The following is a 20,151-nucleotide window of genomic DNA, read 5'->3' as shown; positions in this document are numbered from 1 at the left end:
TTGTGCTATTCTTGGAAATAAGATGAGTGACACCCAAGGATGGACATATTATCGATTGTTCTCATTTTTTCCATTCTGAGGATGATTGTCTAAGGAGACATGCGGCTTGACCCTTCTCGCCTGGATAAAACAAAAAAATAGCCACAGAGCTCCCGATGCTGCAAAATTGCCGCAGAGTTTCCTGTGTGGTGGAGTTTGACTTTCTTTTACTCTCTCTAGTTCATTTGGTTGACGTTTGTAAACGAGTAGTGAGCACTCTTTGCAATATCAGGGTTGGATGGTGCTATCAAGAGCTCAAATATTTATGCTATCAGCATCCAATTAATAGTTCAATCGTTAAAGTAAATAATGAATAGAATGACAAACAAGTAGGTATTATAAAGAAAACCATATATAACATAATATATATATATATATATATATATATATTTATTCGTTAACTTATGCGAGCAGAAGAGCCAGACCGCAAACTGCAGACAAACCCAAGACGGCATAACCGGTTCTGTAGACACCTTTGATGTTAGCTTCACAACCAGCGTCCCAGATCAAGTGTCTGACACCGTTCCAGGCATGAAATGCAAATGGGAAAGACGCAAGACCTTTTAAAGCCCATTGGCCAACAGATGGAATGGATTGGTATAATTCAACAAGGGAAGCGGAATCAACGACACCCGCTGCATAAGAGACAGTGACTGCATAGAAACCGGCAGCTAGACCAACACCGGTGATTCTGTGTAATGCAGAAAGAACAGCAGTAAGCTGCTTTTGGTAAATTTCCAAATGTGGAGACACTGGTCTGTTCTTTCTTTGCGCAATAAGGATGGACTGTTCCTCTGCATCGGTGGTCTTAACAGTGACGATGGATCTCGCATGAAGAGTTGGTCTAATGACACCGGATCTGGCAAACGCTGCCCAGGAGCTGTTGGTAATTCTAAGCATGTTTGGATGGTATTTGTTTCAGATAAACGTGTATGTCAACCTTGGGTATACCTAAACCAATGTTTCTAATCCTTCATTCACCCAATGACACACTTACTCAGTTATTCTCTCAGTTATTTAATTACAAAATTCTATATATTAACTATTCGCACATTTTCATTTGCGCGATCTTTTCCGGAACGGCCCCGCGTTCGGATATTTGCATTGCTTCTTCCGAGACATGGAAAGCCACTCTAAGCTTCTAGGAGAACGATGATGATGATGATGATGATGATGGTGATGATGATAATGATGATGGAAATCATCAACACCAGAACTTATACATACGGTAGTACAGAGGTTTTGACGCAATGTATGCCTTTTCCTCTGCTATTTCTTGGCGGATTTGGTCTAGATCGTCGACACGACGTCCGGTATTAATATCCACATCTTTCAAATTGACAAGGAATACAACATTGAATTTTTTCCAAACTAGGTAGATGCACATGACAAACATAACAAAGAAAATATTGAGATAATTCTGAAAGAAGTTATAAGCATCAGGCTTATCATCGGGAAATAGAGAGACCCAAAACTCGGCAATTAAAATTAACACGTCCAAGAAAACGGCCCAAACAGACCCCCAAATTCCTGTCATTGCAGTGAAGGTTAATTCACTTGTATCACGTCCTTGCGCCCTCAATGCCATTCTAAACCTGATATGGGTGAAACATATCGTTCCCCAAGTGAAAATAGCAGATAACCCTGAAATCGCCATTAACCATCCAAAAACAGTCGTTTCTTTTGGCGTGGCGGCTAGAAAACTAATCAAACCGAAAATCAGGGTCACTGCAATACCAAATATTGGACGTCCCTTCCTATCTACAAAGCTGAAAAACCGGGGTGCAAACCCTTGATCTCCCAAAGTGGCAATAGCACGTGAACATCCGAAAACTGCAGAGTTTCCCACAGACAAAACAGAAATTAGGATGACAACATTAACTAATGATGGTAATCCGCCAATACCTGCGTTTCGAATTGCAATGACAAAGGGAGACGCACTTGCGTCTGCACTTGAATTACCAATCAATCTTGGATCATTATATGGAACTAGTAATCCCACGATTGTCAATGAGATCATATAAAATAGAGTGATTCTCCAGAATACTTGTTTTGTAGCTGTAGGTAAGGTTTTCCTTGGATTGGAAGTTTCTGCAGCTGCTAATCCAACTAATTCGGTACCACCAAAGGAAAATGCAGCAGTAACAAAAACAGCACAAAATCCCTTGAATCCGTGATTAAAGGCACCGGGATCATGCCAATATTTTCCTCCAATGTAACCACCAATTGGTCCACCACCACAATTCAAGACAATACCAAGAATAACAAATCCTATAACTGCAATGACTTTGATGATGGAAAACATAAATTCTGCTTCACCATAACCTTTAACCCCGAAAATATTGATGGAGACAATCAAAGTGTAAAATATAGCAACCCAAACAGCCCCATTTATATCATTGTTCCAGTAAGTAATTGTTATAGATGCTGCAACCAGTTCAAGTGGTAAGATGATCAACCATTGTAGTGCAAAGTTCCATGCCATACAAAACCCCCAAATCGGGGAGATCATCCTAGTATTCAAAGCTAAAAATGAACCTGGAATGGGGAAGGCCACAGCCAACTCACCTAGAGCCTGAACAGTACAAAAGATCATAGTACCGACTAAAAAGTAACATATGATCAACGAGGCTGGCCCACCAGTCCTCAAGGCATTACCCGAACCAACAAACAAACCAGTACCAATGGCACCTCCAATTGCAATCATCTGAACATGTCTTGATTTCAACCCTCTTTGCAACGGTGATCTGGCAGCAATAGCCTGCGCCTTTTCGATTTCGCTTAAGTTGGGATCTAGTTCATCAAAATCAAATTCCTTGAAACTGTCAACAAAATTCCGCCAATAACCACTAGTTGAGTGATGTTGGTTTTCATTCATTGGCTCATGTATTTTCGAATGGGTCGAACGAAATGTGAACGTGCCCGAGCTTCCTTCAAAACTCGCATTCGACTGTTCCACATTTTCGATATCTGCGTACACCTTGGTGCTATCATCTAACATGGTTATCTGAACAAAGATGTAACCTTCCAGGAAAGTAAAATATGACTAGATTTGTATATTCAAAAAAAGAAAATGATAAAATGAATCAAATTACAAACCTCATGACAATTTTTGAGAAACGAAAAAAAAAAAAACTATTTAGCCAGATGACCCTTATTCATCTTGAAAGTTCCCTCACCAAGATAAGTCATGTTTGAAATGTCCAGGGGTCATATTTTCTCTTTTCTTTTTCTTTTCCTGCTACTTCCTTGTTTTTTTCCCCTTTTTTTAGCCATGGCCTCCCCAATGCCTTCAATCTAAGGTGGAGTAGAATTGGCATTTCTTTTTTGTCTTTATTTCTTAAATTCTCATTGTAAATTCTGTAATTAACTTCGAACCTCGTTCCAGATATGGCCGTTTTATTATCCCGCTGTCCAAGGGTTGTCCGGGGAAGTGCATCCCATCAAGGAGAAAAAGTTTTAACGCCACAGGCGCGGCTGATTAATGCCGTTTTGGTGTCAAAAAAGCTTTCTCCGGTAGGCATTTATCCAAAGATTTATACTAATACGGAATGCCGATACTTTTCCTTACATGAGGTGGCAAAAAAAACACCAGCGCCAAGTCACGTGTCTGGCGTAATGCCTCTTTAAAGATTCGGAGTGGAGGGGTTGGCGTTCTCGGTTAGAGTTGCCCCTTTTCTTTTTTAATGATTATATAATGGCTATCAATGGTAGCTGCATCAAGAGGCAACTAGACAATCTGTTGAACATGCAAATAAGGAGTAAACTGAGTGTAAATGAGAATATGCTTTATGCGTCTAGTTTATAGCGTAATATAAGGGTTACATAAACAAAAGTAAATCTAAGTTATCATGAAATAGAAAAAAAAAATGATTTGACTACTGATAAATTCAACACCAGAACTTGTACACTTTGTAGTACCAAGGCTTTGAAGAAATGAATGCTTTTTCTTCAGCAATCTCTTGTTTCAGTAGGTCAAGGTCAACGAAACGACGACCTGTCACAATGTCGATTTCGCCAACAGGGATCAACCACGTGACCTTGAATTTCTTCCATACTAGGTAGAAGATAAGAACGGCAACTAAGACGACTGCGTTCAAGTAATTCTTGAAGAAGTTATTAGCATCTGCCTTATTGGTTGGGAACAATGACACCCAGAATTCTGCAATCAAAATCAAGACATTAAGAACAACACCCCAAATGGATCCCCAAATACCAGTCATTGCAACAAAGGACAACTCTTCCGTGGTTCTGTTATGGTATCTCAAGGCTTGTCTAAATCTTAGATGGGAGAAACAGATGGTACCCCAGGTGAAAACAGAGGATAATCCAGATAATGCCATCAACCAGGCAAAAATAACATCTTCCTTTGGAGTTGCTGCAAGGAAACATAGCAAACCAACAGTCAAAGAGATTAACATACCAACTGCAGGTCTACCATTACGATCAACGTAACCAAAAATCTTTGGAGCAAAACCTTGGTCACCAAGGGAAGCGATTGTTCTAGAACATGCGTAAACCGCTGCATTACCAACAGAAATGACAGCCAAGACAATAACCACATTCATAACAGATGGTAAACCTGACACTCCTGCTCTTTTGATAGCAAGCACAAAGGGGGAAGCGGAACCAGAATTTTCACTTCCATTTAATAGTTCGTTGTCATTATATGGAACAAGCAAACCAACAATGGTTAGAGATGTCATATAGAATAAGGTGATTCTCCAGAAAACTTGCTTTGTAGCAGATGGTAAAGTCTTTCTTGGGTTTGCTGTTTCTGCTGAAGTCAAACCAACCAATTCTGTACCGGAGAAGGAGAATGCTGCCGTCACAAAAACCGAACAGAACCCTTTGAAACCTCTATTGAATGCACCTGGATTTTTCCAGTATTCACCACCAATGTAATGTCCATGTGGCCCACCTCCGCAATTAACGATAATACCAAAAAGAACAAACCCTATAACCGCCACAACCTTGATGAACGAGAAGATAAATTCAGCCTCACCATAACCTTTAGCACCAAAAAGATTGATAAAAACAATCAACGAATAGAATATAGCAACCCAAGCGGCCGCGTTAATCTCATGATTCCAATACCTAACAGTCATTGATGCCGCAACTAATTCAATTGGTAAAACAATGACCCATTGAAGGAAATAATTCCAAGCCATACAGAAACCCCATAATGGAGACACAAATTTAGAATTCAATGAAAGGAACCCACCTGCAACAGGGAATGCAACAACTAGTTCGCCCAATGCTTGAACAGTGGAGAAAATCATAGTACCAACAATAAAATAACATATAATCAAAGATGCTGGACCACCACTACTCAATGCTGCACCCGAACCGACAAACAAACCAGTACCAACACAACCACCAATGGCAATCATACGAATATGCCTCTGCTTCAAACTCCTCTGTAGAGGGGACCTTGCTGCAATTGCTTGTGCCTTTTCTAGTTCGGTTAAATTTGGATCAAGTTCTTCCATTTGAAATTCACGGAAACTATCTATAAATTCTGTGAAAAAACCTTTTTTTTCCCCAGATATATTATCACTATATGCATCCTTTGATTTAATGGATGGAGTTAAAGATTCTTCTTCATATTCGATATGTGCACCAGCTTTGGAAATAGCTGGCGTGTCATCAACACTTTTTAGGTTATTTAGCTGGTAATCGTCTACCATATTTGGTGCTTGCTCTATGTATTGACCACAATGCTAAATAAAAAGAAAACCAAAGGAAATCAGAAAAAGCAAGAAAGGCTGATTCAAAAGACAGTGTGGCAGAAAAAAACAGATTCCAGGAGAGATTATCGTTATATAAGGGGTGAGAGACCACACTCTCAAAAGATGAGATAAAAAGATCAGACCTCCATCTCCCCGAACTAATCTACCCTATCACACTTATCATTGAGTCTTTACTATCTCCACTTGCCTGATTCGATAACAATGCCATATGTTCATGCATATAAGCCTCTCTATTAGTGCTCATTCAAGGGCTTTCTCACTTCTTCTCTGCATGGCTTTTTACTAAGAGCTAAACGGCGCTGTCAAATTTTGAGCGGCATTTTTGTCGCTGCCACGGCAATACTGGCAAATCCTCCCGGTATCGGAGGGCGAAAGTTTTCTTTTTTTTTTTTCGTTTCTTTTTCCGTTGCGTGCTGCTGAATGACAAAAATTTTATGATTAAAGTAAAATGCTATATTGTACAAAATCCCAGATTTATAAAAATGATTCATTAAAGAAGAAAAGAGAGGTACTTTTTGTTTATGCGTATTCAACACCAGAACTTGTAAATTCTGTAATACCATGGTTTGGATGCTATGAATTCCTTTTCTTCTGCAACTTCTTGCTTGAGAATTTCCACATCTACATAACGGCGACCGGTGACGATATCGATTTCGCTGACTGGAATTAACCATGTAACCTTGAATCTCTTAATAGCAAGGTAGATGGCAAGAACAAACAGAATGAAAAATACATTCAAGTAATTTTGGAAGAAACTGTAAGCGTCCGCCTTGCCACCATTGCCTTGTGGGAAAAGACAAACCCAGAACTCCGCCATTAGAATTAGCACATTCAAAATAACACCCCAGACGGAACCCCATACACCTGTCATTGAGACGAACGATAACTCCTCAATAGTTTTGTTATGGTGTTTCAAGGCTTGTCTAAATCTTATGTGAGATAAACAGATGGTACCCCAGGTGAAAACAGAAGATAATCCCGATAGAGCCATTAACCAATTAAAAATAACTTCTTCTTTTGGAGTTGCTGCAAGGAAACATAGCAAACCAACGATAAACGTCACCAGCATACTAACAGCAGGTCTACCATTACGGTCGACGTAACTGAGTATTTTTGGTGCAAAGCCTTGATCACCAAGGGACGAAAGAGTTCTCGAACACACAAAGACACCAGCATTACCAACGGAAATTAAGGCAAGTAAAATGACAACGTTCATAACAGATGGCAAACCCGACACTCCAGCTCTTTTGATGGCAATCACAAAAGGTGAGGCAGACTGTGAATTGGAGGTGGAACTTAATAGCCTATCATCATTTGAAGGAACTAGCAAGCCCACAATGGTTAATGATACCATGTAAAACAATGTGATTCTCCAAAAAACTTGCTTTGTTGCAGAAGGAATAGTTTTCCTTGGACTGACAGCCTCTGCAGCGGTTAAACCGACCAACTCGGTACCTGCTAATGAAAATGCAGCCGTCACAAAAACACTACAGAACCCCTTGAAGCCGTAGTTGAAAGCACCCGGATCATGCCAATATTTACCACCGATATAGTGACCATCGGGTCCCCCACCGCAATTGATAACGATACCAAAGATAATAAACCCAATCACAGCGAGGACCTTTATTAAAGAGAAGAAAAACTCTGCCTCGCCATAGCCCTTTGCACCAAAGATATTGATGAATACAATGAAAGCATAAAAAATGACGACCCATGCAGCAGAGTTTATTTCTTCGTTCCAGTATCTGACAGTTATAGAAGCCGCAACTAGTTCAATCGGCAAAACAATAACCCATTGCATAGCATAATTCCAAGCCATACAGAAACCCCATAATGGAGACACAAATTTAGAATTCAATTGAAGGAATCCACCTGCAACAGGGAATGCAACAACCAGTTCTGCCAATGCCTGAACAGTGGAGAAAATCATAGTACCAACAATAAAATAACATATAAGTAAGGATGCCGGTCCACCATTTTTAAGAGCCTTACCAGCACCAATGAATAAACCAGTACCAACGGCACCACCAATGGCAATCATACGAATATGCCTATTCTTTAAACTTTTTTGCAAAGGTGACCTAGCAGCAATAGCCTGGGCTTTTTCCAGCTCTGTAAGGTTTGGATCCAGTTCTTCCATTTCGAATTCACGGAACCCATCAATGAATTCCCTGAAAAAACCGCTTTTCTTCTTTTCTTTAGTATCGTTACTATATGCGTCCTTTGATTCCAGAGACTTGTTGGACGATTCCATGTCGTATTGAACTTGTGCACCGACTTTGGAAACGTTGGAGAAATCATCGGCGCTTGTCCCGTTCTCAAACCGATATTCTTTCGACATTGTTCCTTTTCTTCTTATTGTCTTGTCAGTATATGCAATTATAATAGACTAACCAATGATGGCAAACAGAAAAAATGTAAGAAAAAGGTCAGGTCTTTGAGAGAAGAAAAAAAAAACCAGAAAACCAAAGGCTAGATACTCATATATATTATAAGAAAGTTTCAATATATAATCCGTAGAGTCACCTATCAATTTATATAACGTGCTAAATTTTTCCTGGGAATGACATACTCTGTCCGCCACCGGAAGGTGTCAAATTCCGTCACACCAAAAATGGAGCAAATGCAAAGGGAAAGTCCGTGTAATTGAAACGGCTTTCGCGGTCGCTCATTGTCTGTCCATATAATGATGCCAAGCCCCCGAAATGTGTCATTCGGGAGGGCAAAAAAAAAAAGAATCGGGCTCTTCCCAAAGAGGAAGGTGTCATTCCGGTTGATGCAGAGAATTTTCACGAGTTCCGGTGGGCTAGAAAGAAAACCTTTTACCGGGCCGCCCACTTCGAGAAAAGAAACGACGGCTCCGGCGAAAAAAAGAAGAAAATAGGCTAATTGGTTACCCACTTAGCGCATGAAGAAGGAGGTTGAATGATGCATATGTTGCATGGATATACAATAGTATACATTTATATATTCTCCTTATATATGGAGAGTCAAGTAGAAAAAACTAACACCACATGTTGTAGAGTCTGTAGTACCACGGCTTGGAAGCAATGAATGCCTTTTCGTCGGCAATTTCCTGTTTCAACAGATCCCAGTCTTCGACACGACGTCCTGTATCAATATCGATTTCCTTGATGGGTATTATCCAAGTGACCTTGAACCTCTTCCAAACGAGGAAAACCCCAATGCAGAAAAGTACAAAGGCTGCATTCAGGTACAACTGGAAGAAATTATAGGCATCGGCTGAACCTTCTGGGAATAGGGCAACCCAGAACTGGACAATCAAAACCAATACGTTTAAAACAACACTCCAGATAGAGCCCCAAATGCCACCCATTGCCGTAAACGACAGTTCATCAGTTGACCTTCCTTGGGCTTTCAGGGCCATCCTGAATCTGAGGTGGCATAAGCATATTGTTCCCCACGTAAATATGGATGATAATCCGGATAACGCCATCATCCAGTCAAAGACATCTTCTTGTTTCGGGGTGGCTGCCAGGAAACATAGCAGCCCGAATACCAATGTAATGAGCACACCAACTGCCGGTCTACCTTTCCTGTCAATGTAACCACAACATTTAGGTAGAAATCCTTGATTCGCCATGGTAGCAATTGTTCTTGAACAGCCGTAAACTGACGAGTTACCAACACTCAAAACAGAGACTAGAATAACAACATTCATGACAGATGGTAGTTCCCCGATTCCAGCATTCCGGATAGCAATAACAAACGGAGAAGCCGAAACATCGGAATTTCCAATTAATCTTGGATCATTATAAGGGACCAAAAGTCCAACCATTGTTAGTGCAACAAGGTAGAATAAAGTGATTCTCCAGAAAACTTGTTTTGCGGCCTTCGGTAATGTCTTTCTTGGGTTTTCCGTTTCTGCAGCAACTAAACCTATCAATTCAGTACCAGCAAAGGCAAACGCTGCACTTACAAAAACACCGCAAAATCCCTTGAATCCATGATTGAAGGCCCCAGGATCATGCCAATATTTTCCTCCAATATAACCACCAACTGGCCCACCACCACAATTCAAGACAATACCAAGAATAACAAAACCAACAACTGCTATAACTTTGATTGCACTGAACAAAAATTCTGCCTCACCGTATCCCTTGACACCAAATATATTGATGAATACAATCAACGCATAAAATATAGAAACCCACGCAGCCCCATTAACGCTGTTATTCCAATATCCAATAGTTAATGCTGCTGCAACTAATTCAAGTGGTAGAAGAACAATCCATTGTAAGCCATAATTCCATGCCATTGCAAAACTCCAAATTGGTGAGACCATTCTGGTTGTCAACGATAGAAAAGAACCTGATATTGGGAATGCAACTGACAACTCACCTAAGGCTTGCACAGAGGAAAACACCATAGTACCAATTAAAAAATAACAAATAATCAAAGGGGCAGGCCCACCAGTAGCTAATGATGAGCCAGAACCAACGAATAAACCAGTACCAATCGAACCACCTATCGCAATCATTTGAATATGTCTATTTTTCAAATTACGCTTTAGAGGCGATCTATCTGCCAATATATTTGCTCTTTCAACGTCGGTTAGGTTTGGATCAAGTGCTTCATCAATCACCTCGATTTTCCTGAATCCATCAATAAAGCCTTTGAAAAACCCTCTTTTATTTGTGGGTTCTGCTTCTTCATATTTTATCGGTGTTGTAACAACGTCCACCGTGTCCTCAAATCCACCAAGGCTATCTAGCTTGAAGTCTTTACTCATTTGGTGGCAATTTGCAAACAACTAAGTGAGAAAACTACAAGAAATAAAAATTACCAAAAGTTAGACCTTAAGTACAAGAACAAAGAGATAATAATCTAGGCCAAAGGTTTCTTGTTTCTTTTTAATCGTTTATTTTGATCATGGATTACTCACGTTGACAAAAATGTGTGGTGAAAATTTTGTACCGGCTCGGAGAAACGCGTGCGCCCTGTGAAAAATCTGTTACGGCATTTGTCAAAAGAGGGTGTCAAATGTGTCAAATTCTGTTTGTAATATTTGGAGATCGAATCTATATAAAATATTTATAGAACAGCTTAGCAAGCAATTAATTAGATAAGGAGTTGAAAGGTAAGAAAGAAAGAAAGAAAACAAGAAAGAAAGAAAACAAGAAAGAAAGAAAAAAGTCTAGTATAAAGAATAAGAGATGAATGGTTCAAATAACATAAAATAACATAAAATGTATCAAATCGTAGGTTGAGGAAAGCTATATGTGGCTGAAAATTTTTGTGAAAAATGATGAGCTGTTAAAGTAAAATGTATGAATAGTTAGTTTTTTTTATTTTGTATCAGATGTGTGTGCAAGTGTAAAGAATAGTAGAATAGCATGATAATAAAACAAAACAAAATAAAGAGGGCAAAGCAAAAATAACCATTAGTTATAAAGGCTTGAACCTAGGTCTAACTGATCTAAGTTTCCATCCCGTGCTGCCAGAAGAAGCTTGTTTAACTTAAACTCGTCATTACTGCTCAAATTTGTGTAAGGAATCATTTCATTTTGGAAATTATATTGATCAATAGAGTAACCATTCATATTAAGCAGAGAGTCATTGATATTGACATACGAGTTGAACAAACCCAAGTTATCAGCCATGGTGCCAGTTTGGTTCATTTGCAGCATCATGTTGATATTATTATTAGATAGTTCGTTGAAGTGAGAATCATTAGTCTGGAGCAGCTGTTGATGCTGAACATTTGGAGATACTACATTATATCCTTGTTGCAATTGTTGTTGTTGTTGCTGCTGCTGCTGCTGCTGTAATTGTTGCAACTGTTGCTGCTTTTGCTGCTGCTGTTGTTGAATTTGTAATTGTCTTGCAAACCAGCTCCTTTGTGCTGCTCTTGCACCCCAACTTACTCTAATTTTACAACCGCCACCGATATCATAACCTTGCATCTCCTTTATAGCTAATTCGGCACTTTCTCTGTGGAAAAATTGTACAAAACCACAATTTTTACCATTAGGAATCTTGACATAACTGATGCTGCCGAATTTGGAAAATAGTTCAAACATTTGTTGTTCAGAAATTGGAACGTTCAAACCACCAATAAAAACGGTGGTATTTGCAGGATCATTGAAATATTGCAATGGAACATTTTGAGGCAATGGCTGATTCAAATTTCTCGATGCAATGTTATTTATTTGCTGTTCTTTTGAATCAAAGCCAACTGGACTGGTGCGTTGTGACATTGGTGGCACAGAGCTAGCTGTCTTCTCATTCAAAGAAGGCGTTTGGTTTGAGTTAATCATAATATGATTTTGCTTATTTTGGTGGGCTTGGTTTGGATTTGAAGAGTTTGATTTAGACGCTGTAGAAACTCTTATTGCCCTGCCTAACAAAACGTAGCCCTGCATTTCAACTAATGATCTCTTCTGCTCTTCCTCATTTAAAAATTTAACAAAACCATAGCCTTTGATATTACCAGTAGTTTGATCAACCATGATTTTGACACTGGTACATGAAGGATATTTGGATTTGAACGTTTGAAGTAGAATTTGTTCATTAATATTTTGAGGCAAATCACCTACAAAGATAGAATACTCAACTGGGGCTGAGGAGGATGTTAAAGGTAAAGAGCTTGCAGCGGCAGCAGCGGTTGCCGCAGCTTGTATATTAGCAGATGACCAATTCAATCTAAAGTAATGTTGGTTATTAGTTCCGGGAATTGGCTTACCGTTGAAAGTATTGAGAACTTTAGAAGCATCTTCAAAGTTGTGGAATCTGATAAAACAGTAGCCAGCATTGGTGAGACCCAACTGTGTGCTTTGCTTATCTTTGATCAGTTTAATTGAGTGGATGACTATACCCATGGAACTAATAAGATTATTCCAGATTTGTTTTATTGTTAATTCATCCCATCTTTGATCTAATTCGCCCATCCATAGTTGGGGAATTTGACCATTAGAGCTAACAGAGGCAACCGACGAGTTTGATGCCATGTTGATAGTATTGTTATTGTCAAAAGTGTTAAACATTGTTGAAGATATGTCTTTTTTTGTTGTAAGAATCTGATGATGTTAATGTGAGAAGTTAAAAGTATGTCGTTAAAGTATAATGAAAGCAGAAGCAAAAAAGTTGGTGTATTAAAGCAATAACAATGAAATTAAATGGAAGAAAACTCAAGTTTGATTCAAGTGCTGAAATAGAATAAAATAAAAACAATAACAATGCAAAAATAAGAATTAGTAATAACGTGTATTAATTTGATTTAGGTTGGGAAAAGGGAATGAAAACAAAAAACAGAAAACAAGATTGAATGTTGGTGATACAGATAAATAGCCGTGTTTGGAAAAAGGGTATTTATCAATGCTAGATGACAAGATATGTTTGTTTGTAAAGTAATGTGGTAAACTTTTGGACTTGTGTTTATCGTTGACTAATTTGATCTAATGCGTGATTTTGAAGTCAGGGATGAAAAAAAAAATCGTGTAATAACAGCTGAAGACTGGAACCGACTTGGAGGGAAGATGGTGATGCAGAGAAAAAGGGGTAGTAGTCCTAGTAGATACACAGCATGCAAGCCCGACTTATAGAATGTGGGGAGAGTATGGAATAAGTAGTTAAATAGAGTTTGAAAGAAGGATCAAAAGAACAAATGCAATATAGGGTGAAGAAAATAATGGACATCACTGGCCTCACTATGAAGAATGGGAAAAACGCCACTACTCGCTCAATTATGTCAATTTTTTCACTGACAGAAATAATCTCGGTTTCCTAAACAAACTCTGCAATTCCCGAGGCTCTCCGACGTGCACCATCATATGATAGCAAATAGTTGGCGCAATATTCGTGCTCGATACGGGAATGATTTCCTTACCGATGTATAGCTTCTCTAAGTAAACGTTGCATCAACTCCTTACGTCCACCACTTGTAAATATGGCATTGTTCAGACACTCACTAATGCTACTTCGGCGGGAAGAGTCAACCTGTAGACAGGATTGAATGAAGATTTTTGAAATTGGTGACACATCCTTCCATTTCGAAGTGCCAAGATCAATCTTACCTAGTTTAGACTTGTTGATGATCTCTTCAACAGTGGTGCTGTAAAAGGGTGATACTCCACTAAAGAGGATGTGTCCCACAACCCCAAGTGACCAACTATCCACCTTCTCAGTATAATAGGCGCTTTTATTACCCCCTGAATTTTCAAAGAAGAAATCATCAATAAATTTAGGTTTTCTGTTTCCCATTTTCTTTTTTCTAACTATATTTGCACCTAGGTCAATTTCCGGAGCTGCATATTCTGCAGTACCAACCATAGTTTTCATGTAGAACCTTCCCTTGTTAGTGGGGGTTGCCACAACGGGGATTTCCTTGGCAATTCCAAAATCGGCAATAGCTAAGTGTGGATACACTAGAGGTGCTCCCATGATCAATATATTGTCAAGCTTTAGGTCACGATGCACAATGCCTTTAGAATGCAAATAATAAAGCCCGCTGCAGACTTGGTATAATGCAAATACTGCCTCACTTTCATTCAATCCCTGCAAGACATCACCATCCTGTGATAGATAGGAGAACAAATCTCCGCCAATAGCTAGTTTTTGAAACATCTTCAGAACCCCATTCTTGAAATCGATGATACTTTCCTCAATTTTGATAATATTGATATGGTTGACTGTACTGAGTATGTAATGCTCCACTCTAGTTTTGCGATCATCCTTACGATACTGTACCGTTTTAACAGCGTAAAATTTCTTTGCGATATCTTTTCTATGAAATGATATCTGAACTTTACCAAAAGTCCCAACTCCAATGATATCAGACAATATAACCCAATCCTTGATACTACTTGGCTTTCCAACTTCAACAACTTGTGCTTCAGTATTGGCCAAGTACTGGAAATGTACTCCACCACATAAACTGATAACATCATTATTTCTTAGAATTGAAAAATTACCTTTGCCCATTTTTTTGCCGCCTATCAATGTACCGTTTCTAGAAACATCTTTTATATAACAAATACTGTTTGTGTTTGAATCAAATTGAATATGCCAAATATAACAATGCGTAGCAGACACACGGGAATTGTTGATTTGAATACGTTCAATTCTCCTGTTATTTTGTTCCAACGGTAATCGGCCTAGTGCAATAACACGATTTTTATACAGCGGTATACGAACTTTGTTGTCAAATAACCATCCAGCAGGAATACTCATCTTTCGTAGATATAGACCTTCTCTTTCTGAAAAAGAAGGGCGAAAAAGAAGAAAAGAATCAATCAAAGTGGTCAAAAAGATGAGCATCTCATGTAGTTGGTAGTGTTCTTCTAACGTGAAGCTTGTCCAAGATAAATTGGAATTTGAGAAATGATGAGCCGCCAATCTACTTTGGGTATTTTTCATTTATATTTCAAACCACCAAGATAATTACAAAATATGCTATAATTCGTTATAAAGCCATGGGCTAATCAATGTCCCTCCCATTATCCGGGTATAAATCTCCATAGTATCGTACCATCGGCGACATGGCAACCAACATTTTATCCTTTTCACTGTTCATTAGACGTTGCTTCACTATCATGGCAAGTTGCTTCCATACAGACGGGTTATCAGAGACTGTATTACTTATTTTGATTGGCTTGCCACGGACATAACAACGAGAAACTTCCAGATCTTTATCATAGGGGCCTTCTAAACACCATTTTCTAAGCAGCAGTAGCAAGTCATTGATTGTGGCATCTCGTGCAAGTTGGATTGTGCCATGGGAGGATTCCTTTAGATAACTCAATATCAGCAAACACGTTTCGTCGGTATACTGGTAACTAGAGTTTGTTACATGCATGTTCAGGAGTCTCTCCATGACCTCCTCCTCTTCTTGAAGATCAACATAAGTGACCTCACAGTGGAGGTCGCTCGGGTTGGAGCTGTTCACTTCTTCCCAATATAACATCCCAGAGTCATTTCTACGTACTGAAACTGAACAGTTGTCCATGCTTGTTCGGTTGGGGTGCAGTAAACTATCACTTTTCATGAGCGTACTATTGGTATCAGGCTTACTTGTGCATGCTCCAATGTGTTATTTGGTGTGATTCAGCATTTAACTTCTCCCGTATAAAAAAAAAAACAATCCTTATCTTTTCCCACACCATTTACGACTTCTTCCCCAGCGAAGTCACTCTCGCTCGGACTGCACCCACCACCACTGACTTCCTACAGCCAAATTAAACGGGTTTTCCATGGAGCTGTCCTTGTTCGTACAAGTTACAACGTGTTTCTCTAAGCTAAGGATACGGCCAACCATCCACTCTCGGTCCCCTGATTGGCACATCTGCTCCACAGTTTCTGGTTTCAAATAATAGTTGGGCGACCCAGTGTTGAAAACCGCCCATGGTTGTCCAACAGATGAATGTTTGTTAGACGCGATAGAATTATTCTGCTCGTCTAAAGCTAATGTAGGCAAGAATAACACTAAATCCCCAACACTAAAATCTCTAAGAACTAACCTTTGGCTCAACTGCTTCGTTAAGTTCTTAATTTCTCCTCGTAATTGAACTTTTTCTCTTTGCAATTTTCTTGCCAATGTTTCAACATCTTCAAACCTCTTGTGTATCTTCCTCAAAACAACACCTTTATCAACACTCACATTTTCTTTGAATTCTTGATATTTAAGGTCGAGTATTTCCTTTGGAATAGTGTCGATAATATATTTCAATTTGTGTTCGGAACCTTTAAGACATTCGATCGTTTCACTCACTCCTTTCAACTTAGTGCTAGTAAACCCACTCTCCTGTGTTGTGTCCTTCTCCGCGAGCAGTCCATGTAATTCTTCCATGTTAAAATCAGGAATCCAATCAACATATTTCCTCACCTCATCAACAACTCCAGAGGCTATGACCTCATAGAGTAGTTTTTCATCTTCAATTTGGACATCTCTATCGTTATCCCCATTAATATCGATGTTCTCCTCATTGGAGATTCTTACCTCCCCATGTCCACCCATAAGTATCTGTTTCTTCTTATTCCTCAATCCTTTCACTCTACAAATGTTTAAGTCTGAACCTTTTCTAACAAGCATTAATCCCATGATTTCCAAAATCAAACAAACGGTCCCTAAATTGGCAAATATTTTGCCACTCATTTCTTTCAACTTTCCAGACATAAACATAAGAACCGATATTAATTCATCGACATAGTTATCCGTTTCCTTAATTTGAAATGACAGTTGCTCATACTGATGAGTAATCTCAATAAGCTCTTCGATACGTAAATTCATCTCATTCTTTTCCTTCTGGTTCAATTTATTCTCATTTAGATACTCTGCTTCTTTGTTTTCCATGTTCTCCAACAAATCCTTGTTCATACTACTCAGATCACAGATGTCATTGCTTAATTTCAAATTCTTAACTTTCAAACCATTGTTCTCCTTTCGCAATGAGGCAACTTCTTCTCTCAACGCATCAATTTCTGTTTGTTTTCTTTCAGAAGCATGTGTTTCTTCTTCTAATAGTATATTCAATCTGGCAACTTCATTCTCCTGATCATTAAGCTTTGTCTGCAACTGCAGAATAAGTCCGTATTCCTCATTTTTTTTGAGTTCTCCAAGTTCATCAATCAACTTCTTATTTTCAATCTCCAAAGTTTTGATTCTTTCAAAATAATGCGATGGTGGTAATTTGATCGTTCTTCTACCTAGTAAATAACCAGTATTATCAATTTCTTCCTCATTGTCAAAGTTATTTTCCATATCATCCTCGTTCAAAAACTTGAGATTCTCAGGATGGAACCTAGACCATTTTGTATTGAACATACCGTACTTTTTTTCATGTAAGAGGTTTTCCAGTTTCTGAATCCTTTCTTCATATGCTTTCACTAAACCCCTCTCATATGATGTAACATTGTCATTTTTCAAACTTTCGTCTTCCATTTTGCTTCTCTTGTTTGCTTCATTGAATTTATTATTAACAGTTTCTACCTCAATATGGATATCCTTGGTTTCAAAGTTTTTGATGAAGTCTTTGAAAATTTTCAAATAATGTTTATCATTCATATCGAAACTTCCCAGATCTTCCACATTACCAGATTTTACAACTATCTCTTTATTGGTTTTTTCCGGAGCTAAAAAGATACCGATATTGTTCATAAATGTGCTTAGCTGACTAAGAAAGGTGTGATCATAACCAACAAGTTCTAAAGTCTTCATATATTGCGCTATATCGCCAATAGTAATACTAACCATCAAGCCGTCAAAATAAGATGTTTTTGTCTTTTCTAAAGAAGCGACTGTAGGAATTGTCTTCTCTGATTTTGATTTATTAGTGAAAGACCTATGAATTAACTTGTTAAATGGTGATAAATATCCAACTGTTTCAGAATTATATCTTTTGGGTGCAACCAGTTGCGTAGTTTCATTTCCCTGTTGTTCATTTCCTACGCCCTTTTGATTCACTAAACGGAAATTGAATAGTCCTTCTGATATAAACTTACTTTTAAGTTGTCTCTCATTTAAAAATTGCAAGTCTACTTTCTCTATTCCCGCACCGCTGATAAATTCATTTAGCCACTTAGCCCTACTGTTTTGTTCTACAAAGTTCATCATCTTCAAAACCTCATTTGTTTTCCGTGATAGCTTTTCAAGTGAAACTCCATATTTCTTATTACTTAATGCAGCAATAGCCCAAATTCCAAATATGAGTGGTAAATCATTGACTATAGTTAGTTGTAATTCACTTTTTTGCATATCTTCAATATTAGTTAAAATGTCCATGTTTAAAACATTTGATGTGGTTCTTATCATTAGTTGAATATTTATAACAATTATTATAGTGCTATTGGCAATTTTTTCTTGTAATCCAGTACGCATATCAAAAAACTGCTTTTCAATTTTATATATTGAATCGGAAAGTGATTTTATTCGAGGAACTTCATTTGTCTTATGTTTATTGTACAACTTGATCAGGTTGACAATCTTTGCAATGGCATCCTTAGATAAGAAAGTTGACATTTGATTGGAGGTAGTAATGAGTTCTTCAAATGATGGTAAATTGTCATAATCCCTTTGTAGGTTAGACACGTTAATGGCAAGTTCGTCAAATAGTTCATGTTCCTTTGTAAGATTGTCGGCTTCTTCTGTTTCCCAATCTTTGTTCATGTAGAGTCTCTTTAAAATGTCGTAATCCTTGTAAACATTATCCCGCAAAGATGTTATTTCACCTGCAATTGAGCTTTTTACTTTTTTTAGGTTTTTCTGTATTTTAGTGGCACATAATTTAGAATTCATTGCAGCTTTCTCGATGGTTGGATAATCGACAAGTTCTGAAAATATGATTTCCCTGCTTTCTGCTGTGTTATTATCTGAATATGAAAAAGAAATACCTCGCAATAAATCATAAGCCTCTTGCCACGTATGGGATAGTGTATTTTTCTCTAAATTGCTGAAAATTTCAGTAAATGTATTCAATTCCTTTTCCAGATTAGAGAGTAAATTGTTAATGTATTGAATTAAAGCATTCAAAGCATTTAGTATGTTTTCAACCACTTGGTAATCGTGCCGATACATATCATCATACAACATACTATGCATATCTGACATAAGCGCACTTGCCCAACCCGAATTCCGCTTGAACAAATTCAAGAAAGATCTTAGGCTACCAAAATCAACATCAGAACTATTCAGATGTATTTCTTCGATATCCGTTACGTCTTGAATCATATCTGATATCTTATCTATGAATTCTACCATTGAAGAATTTGAAGAATTGGACAGGCTATTAAATGGTGCATCTCGTGGTTTTATCATTTCGAGATGTTCAACCTTAGATATAGAATCCACCAATTCTTTAATCATTATGTCTCGTTTAGCTATGTTAGTCTCCTTAACAATAGCAGGATTGAAAAACTTCCTATCAAATGCATAAACTTCGGTGATTTGTTCATTTAAAATCATTGCAAATTTAAGTTTGATCCCAAATGGAGTCAATAGAAATAACCTTTCAACGCTGATATGCAACAGATCAGAGATATAACGTTTGAATTGATCCATACTTGTAAAAATATCAAACGGTGCTACCACTCTGAACCCTGTAAACGCATGATATATAACCAAAGTTGGCTTTGCATCACTGTAGTCGTTCCTGTAAGAATCCAACATGTTTGACCCTCTCAGAAATGCCGGACTAAGAGAGGCAGGAAGTATTCCGTTACTATTATTGTAAACTGATTGATTCATACTTCCGACAAGTTGACCTTTAAATGAAACAAGGTATTTGCTATTGCATTTGTCAACACTATACGAGAGGTGTTGGGAAGAAGGGGGTGGGGGGCTTTTTATCAAATGTGGGTTTCATGCTGCCTGAGCTCCTGAGCCGCGGAATTCTTTGACAATTTC

The 20,151-nt window shown here is 38.2% G+C and overlaps 9 protein-coding genes across 9 annotated transcripts; all 9 read right to left on the bottom strand.

Annotated features, from left to right (window-relative positions):
* Positions 1-441: 441 nt before the first annotated feature.
* C5L36_0C09790 (uncharacterized protein) lies at positions 442-939 on the bottom strand (the record flags this gene model as incomplete). The annotated part of the gene is made up of 1 exon (XM_029466689.1): positions 442-939. The coding sequence occupies one exon, from the start codon at positions 937-939 to the stop codon at positions 442-444; it is 498 nt and encodes a 165-aa protein (XP_029322549.1).
* A 304-nt stretch (positions 940-1,243) lies between these two features.
* On the bottom strand, positions 1,244-3,040 carry C5L36_0C09780 (uncharacterized protein; the record flags this gene model as incomplete). The annotated part of the gene is made up of 1 exon (XM_029466688.1): positions 1,244-3,040. One exon carries the CDS (start codon positions 3,038-3,040, stop codon positions 1,244-1,246), a length of 1,797 nt encoding a protein of 598 aa, XP_029322548.1.
* Positions 3,041-3,929: 889 nt separating this feature from the next.
* C5L36_0C09770 (uncharacterized protein) lies at positions 3,930-5,729 on the bottom strand (the record flags this gene model as incomplete). Its single annotated transcript, XM_029466687.1, has 1 exon — positions 3,930-5,729. The coding sequence occupies one exon, from the start codon at positions 5,727-5,729 to the stop codon at positions 3,930-3,932; it is 1,800 nt and encodes a 599-aa protein (XP_029322547.1).
* A 592-nt stretch (positions 5,730-6,321) lies between these two features.
* Positions 6,322-8,133, bottom strand: C5L36_0C09760 (uncharacterized protein; the record flags this gene model as incomplete). The annotated part of the gene is made up of 1 exon (XM_029466686.1): positions 6,322-8,133. The coding sequence occupies one exon, from the start codon at positions 8,131-8,133 to the stop codon at positions 6,322-6,324; it is 1,812 nt and encodes a 603-aa protein (XP_029322546.1).
* Positions 8,134-8,796: 663 nt separating this feature from the next.
* Positions 8,797-10,545, bottom strand: C5L36_0C09750 (uncharacterized protein; the record flags this gene model as incomplete). The annotated part of the gene is made up of 1 exon (XM_029466685.1): positions 8,797-10,545. The coding sequence occupies one exon, from the start codon at positions 10,543-10,545 to the stop codon at positions 8,797-8,799; it is 1,749 nt and encodes a 582-aa protein (XP_029322545.1).
* A 652-nt stretch (positions 10,546-11,197) lies between these two features.
* On the bottom strand, positions 11,198-12,799 carry C5L36_0C09740 (uncharacterized protein; the record flags this gene model as incomplete). Its single annotated transcript, XM_029466684.1, has 1 exon — positions 11,198-12,799. The coding sequence occupies one exon, from the start codon at positions 12,797-12,799 to the stop codon at positions 11,198-11,200; it is 1,602 nt and encodes a 533-aa protein (XP_029322544.1).
* Positions 12,800-13,637: 838 nt separating this feature from the next.
* Positions 13,638-15,170, bottom strand: C5L36_0C09730 (uncharacterized protein; the record flags this gene model as incomplete). Its single annotated transcript, XM_029466683.1, has 1 exon — positions 13,638-15,170. One exon carries the CDS (start codon positions 15,168-15,170, stop codon positions 13,638-13,640), a length of 1,533 nt encoding a protein of 510 aa, XP_029322543.1.
* A 61-nt stretch (positions 15,171-15,231) lies between these two features.
* C5L36_0C09720 (uncharacterized protein) lies at positions 15,232-15,798 on the bottom strand (the record flags this gene model as incomplete). The annotated part of the gene is made up of 1 exon (XM_029466682.1): positions 15,232-15,798. The coding sequence occupies one exon, from the start codon at positions 15,796-15,798 to the stop codon at positions 15,232-15,234; it is 567 nt and encodes a 188-aa protein (XP_029322542.1).
* Positions 15,799-15,939: 141 nt separating this feature from the next.
* On the bottom strand, positions 15,940-19,992 carry C5L36_0C09710 (uncharacterized protein; the record flags this gene model as incomplete). Its single annotated transcript, XM_029466681.1, has 1 exon — positions 15,940-19,992. One exon carries the CDS (start codon positions 19,990-19,992, stop codon positions 15,940-15,942), a length of 4,053 nt encoding a protein of 1,350 aa, XP_029322541.1.
* Positions 19,993-20,151: the final 159 nt, after the last annotated feature.

Source organism: Pichia kudriavzevii, chromosome 3 (genome assembly GCF_003054445.1).
Source record: "Pichia kudriavzevii chromosome 3, complete sequence".
NCBI classification, from domain to species: Eukaryota; Fungi; Ascomycota; class Pichiomycetes; order Pichiales; family Pichiaceae; genus Pichia; species Pichia kudriavzevii.
This window is presented reverse-complemented; position numbering and strand designations above follow the sequence as displayed.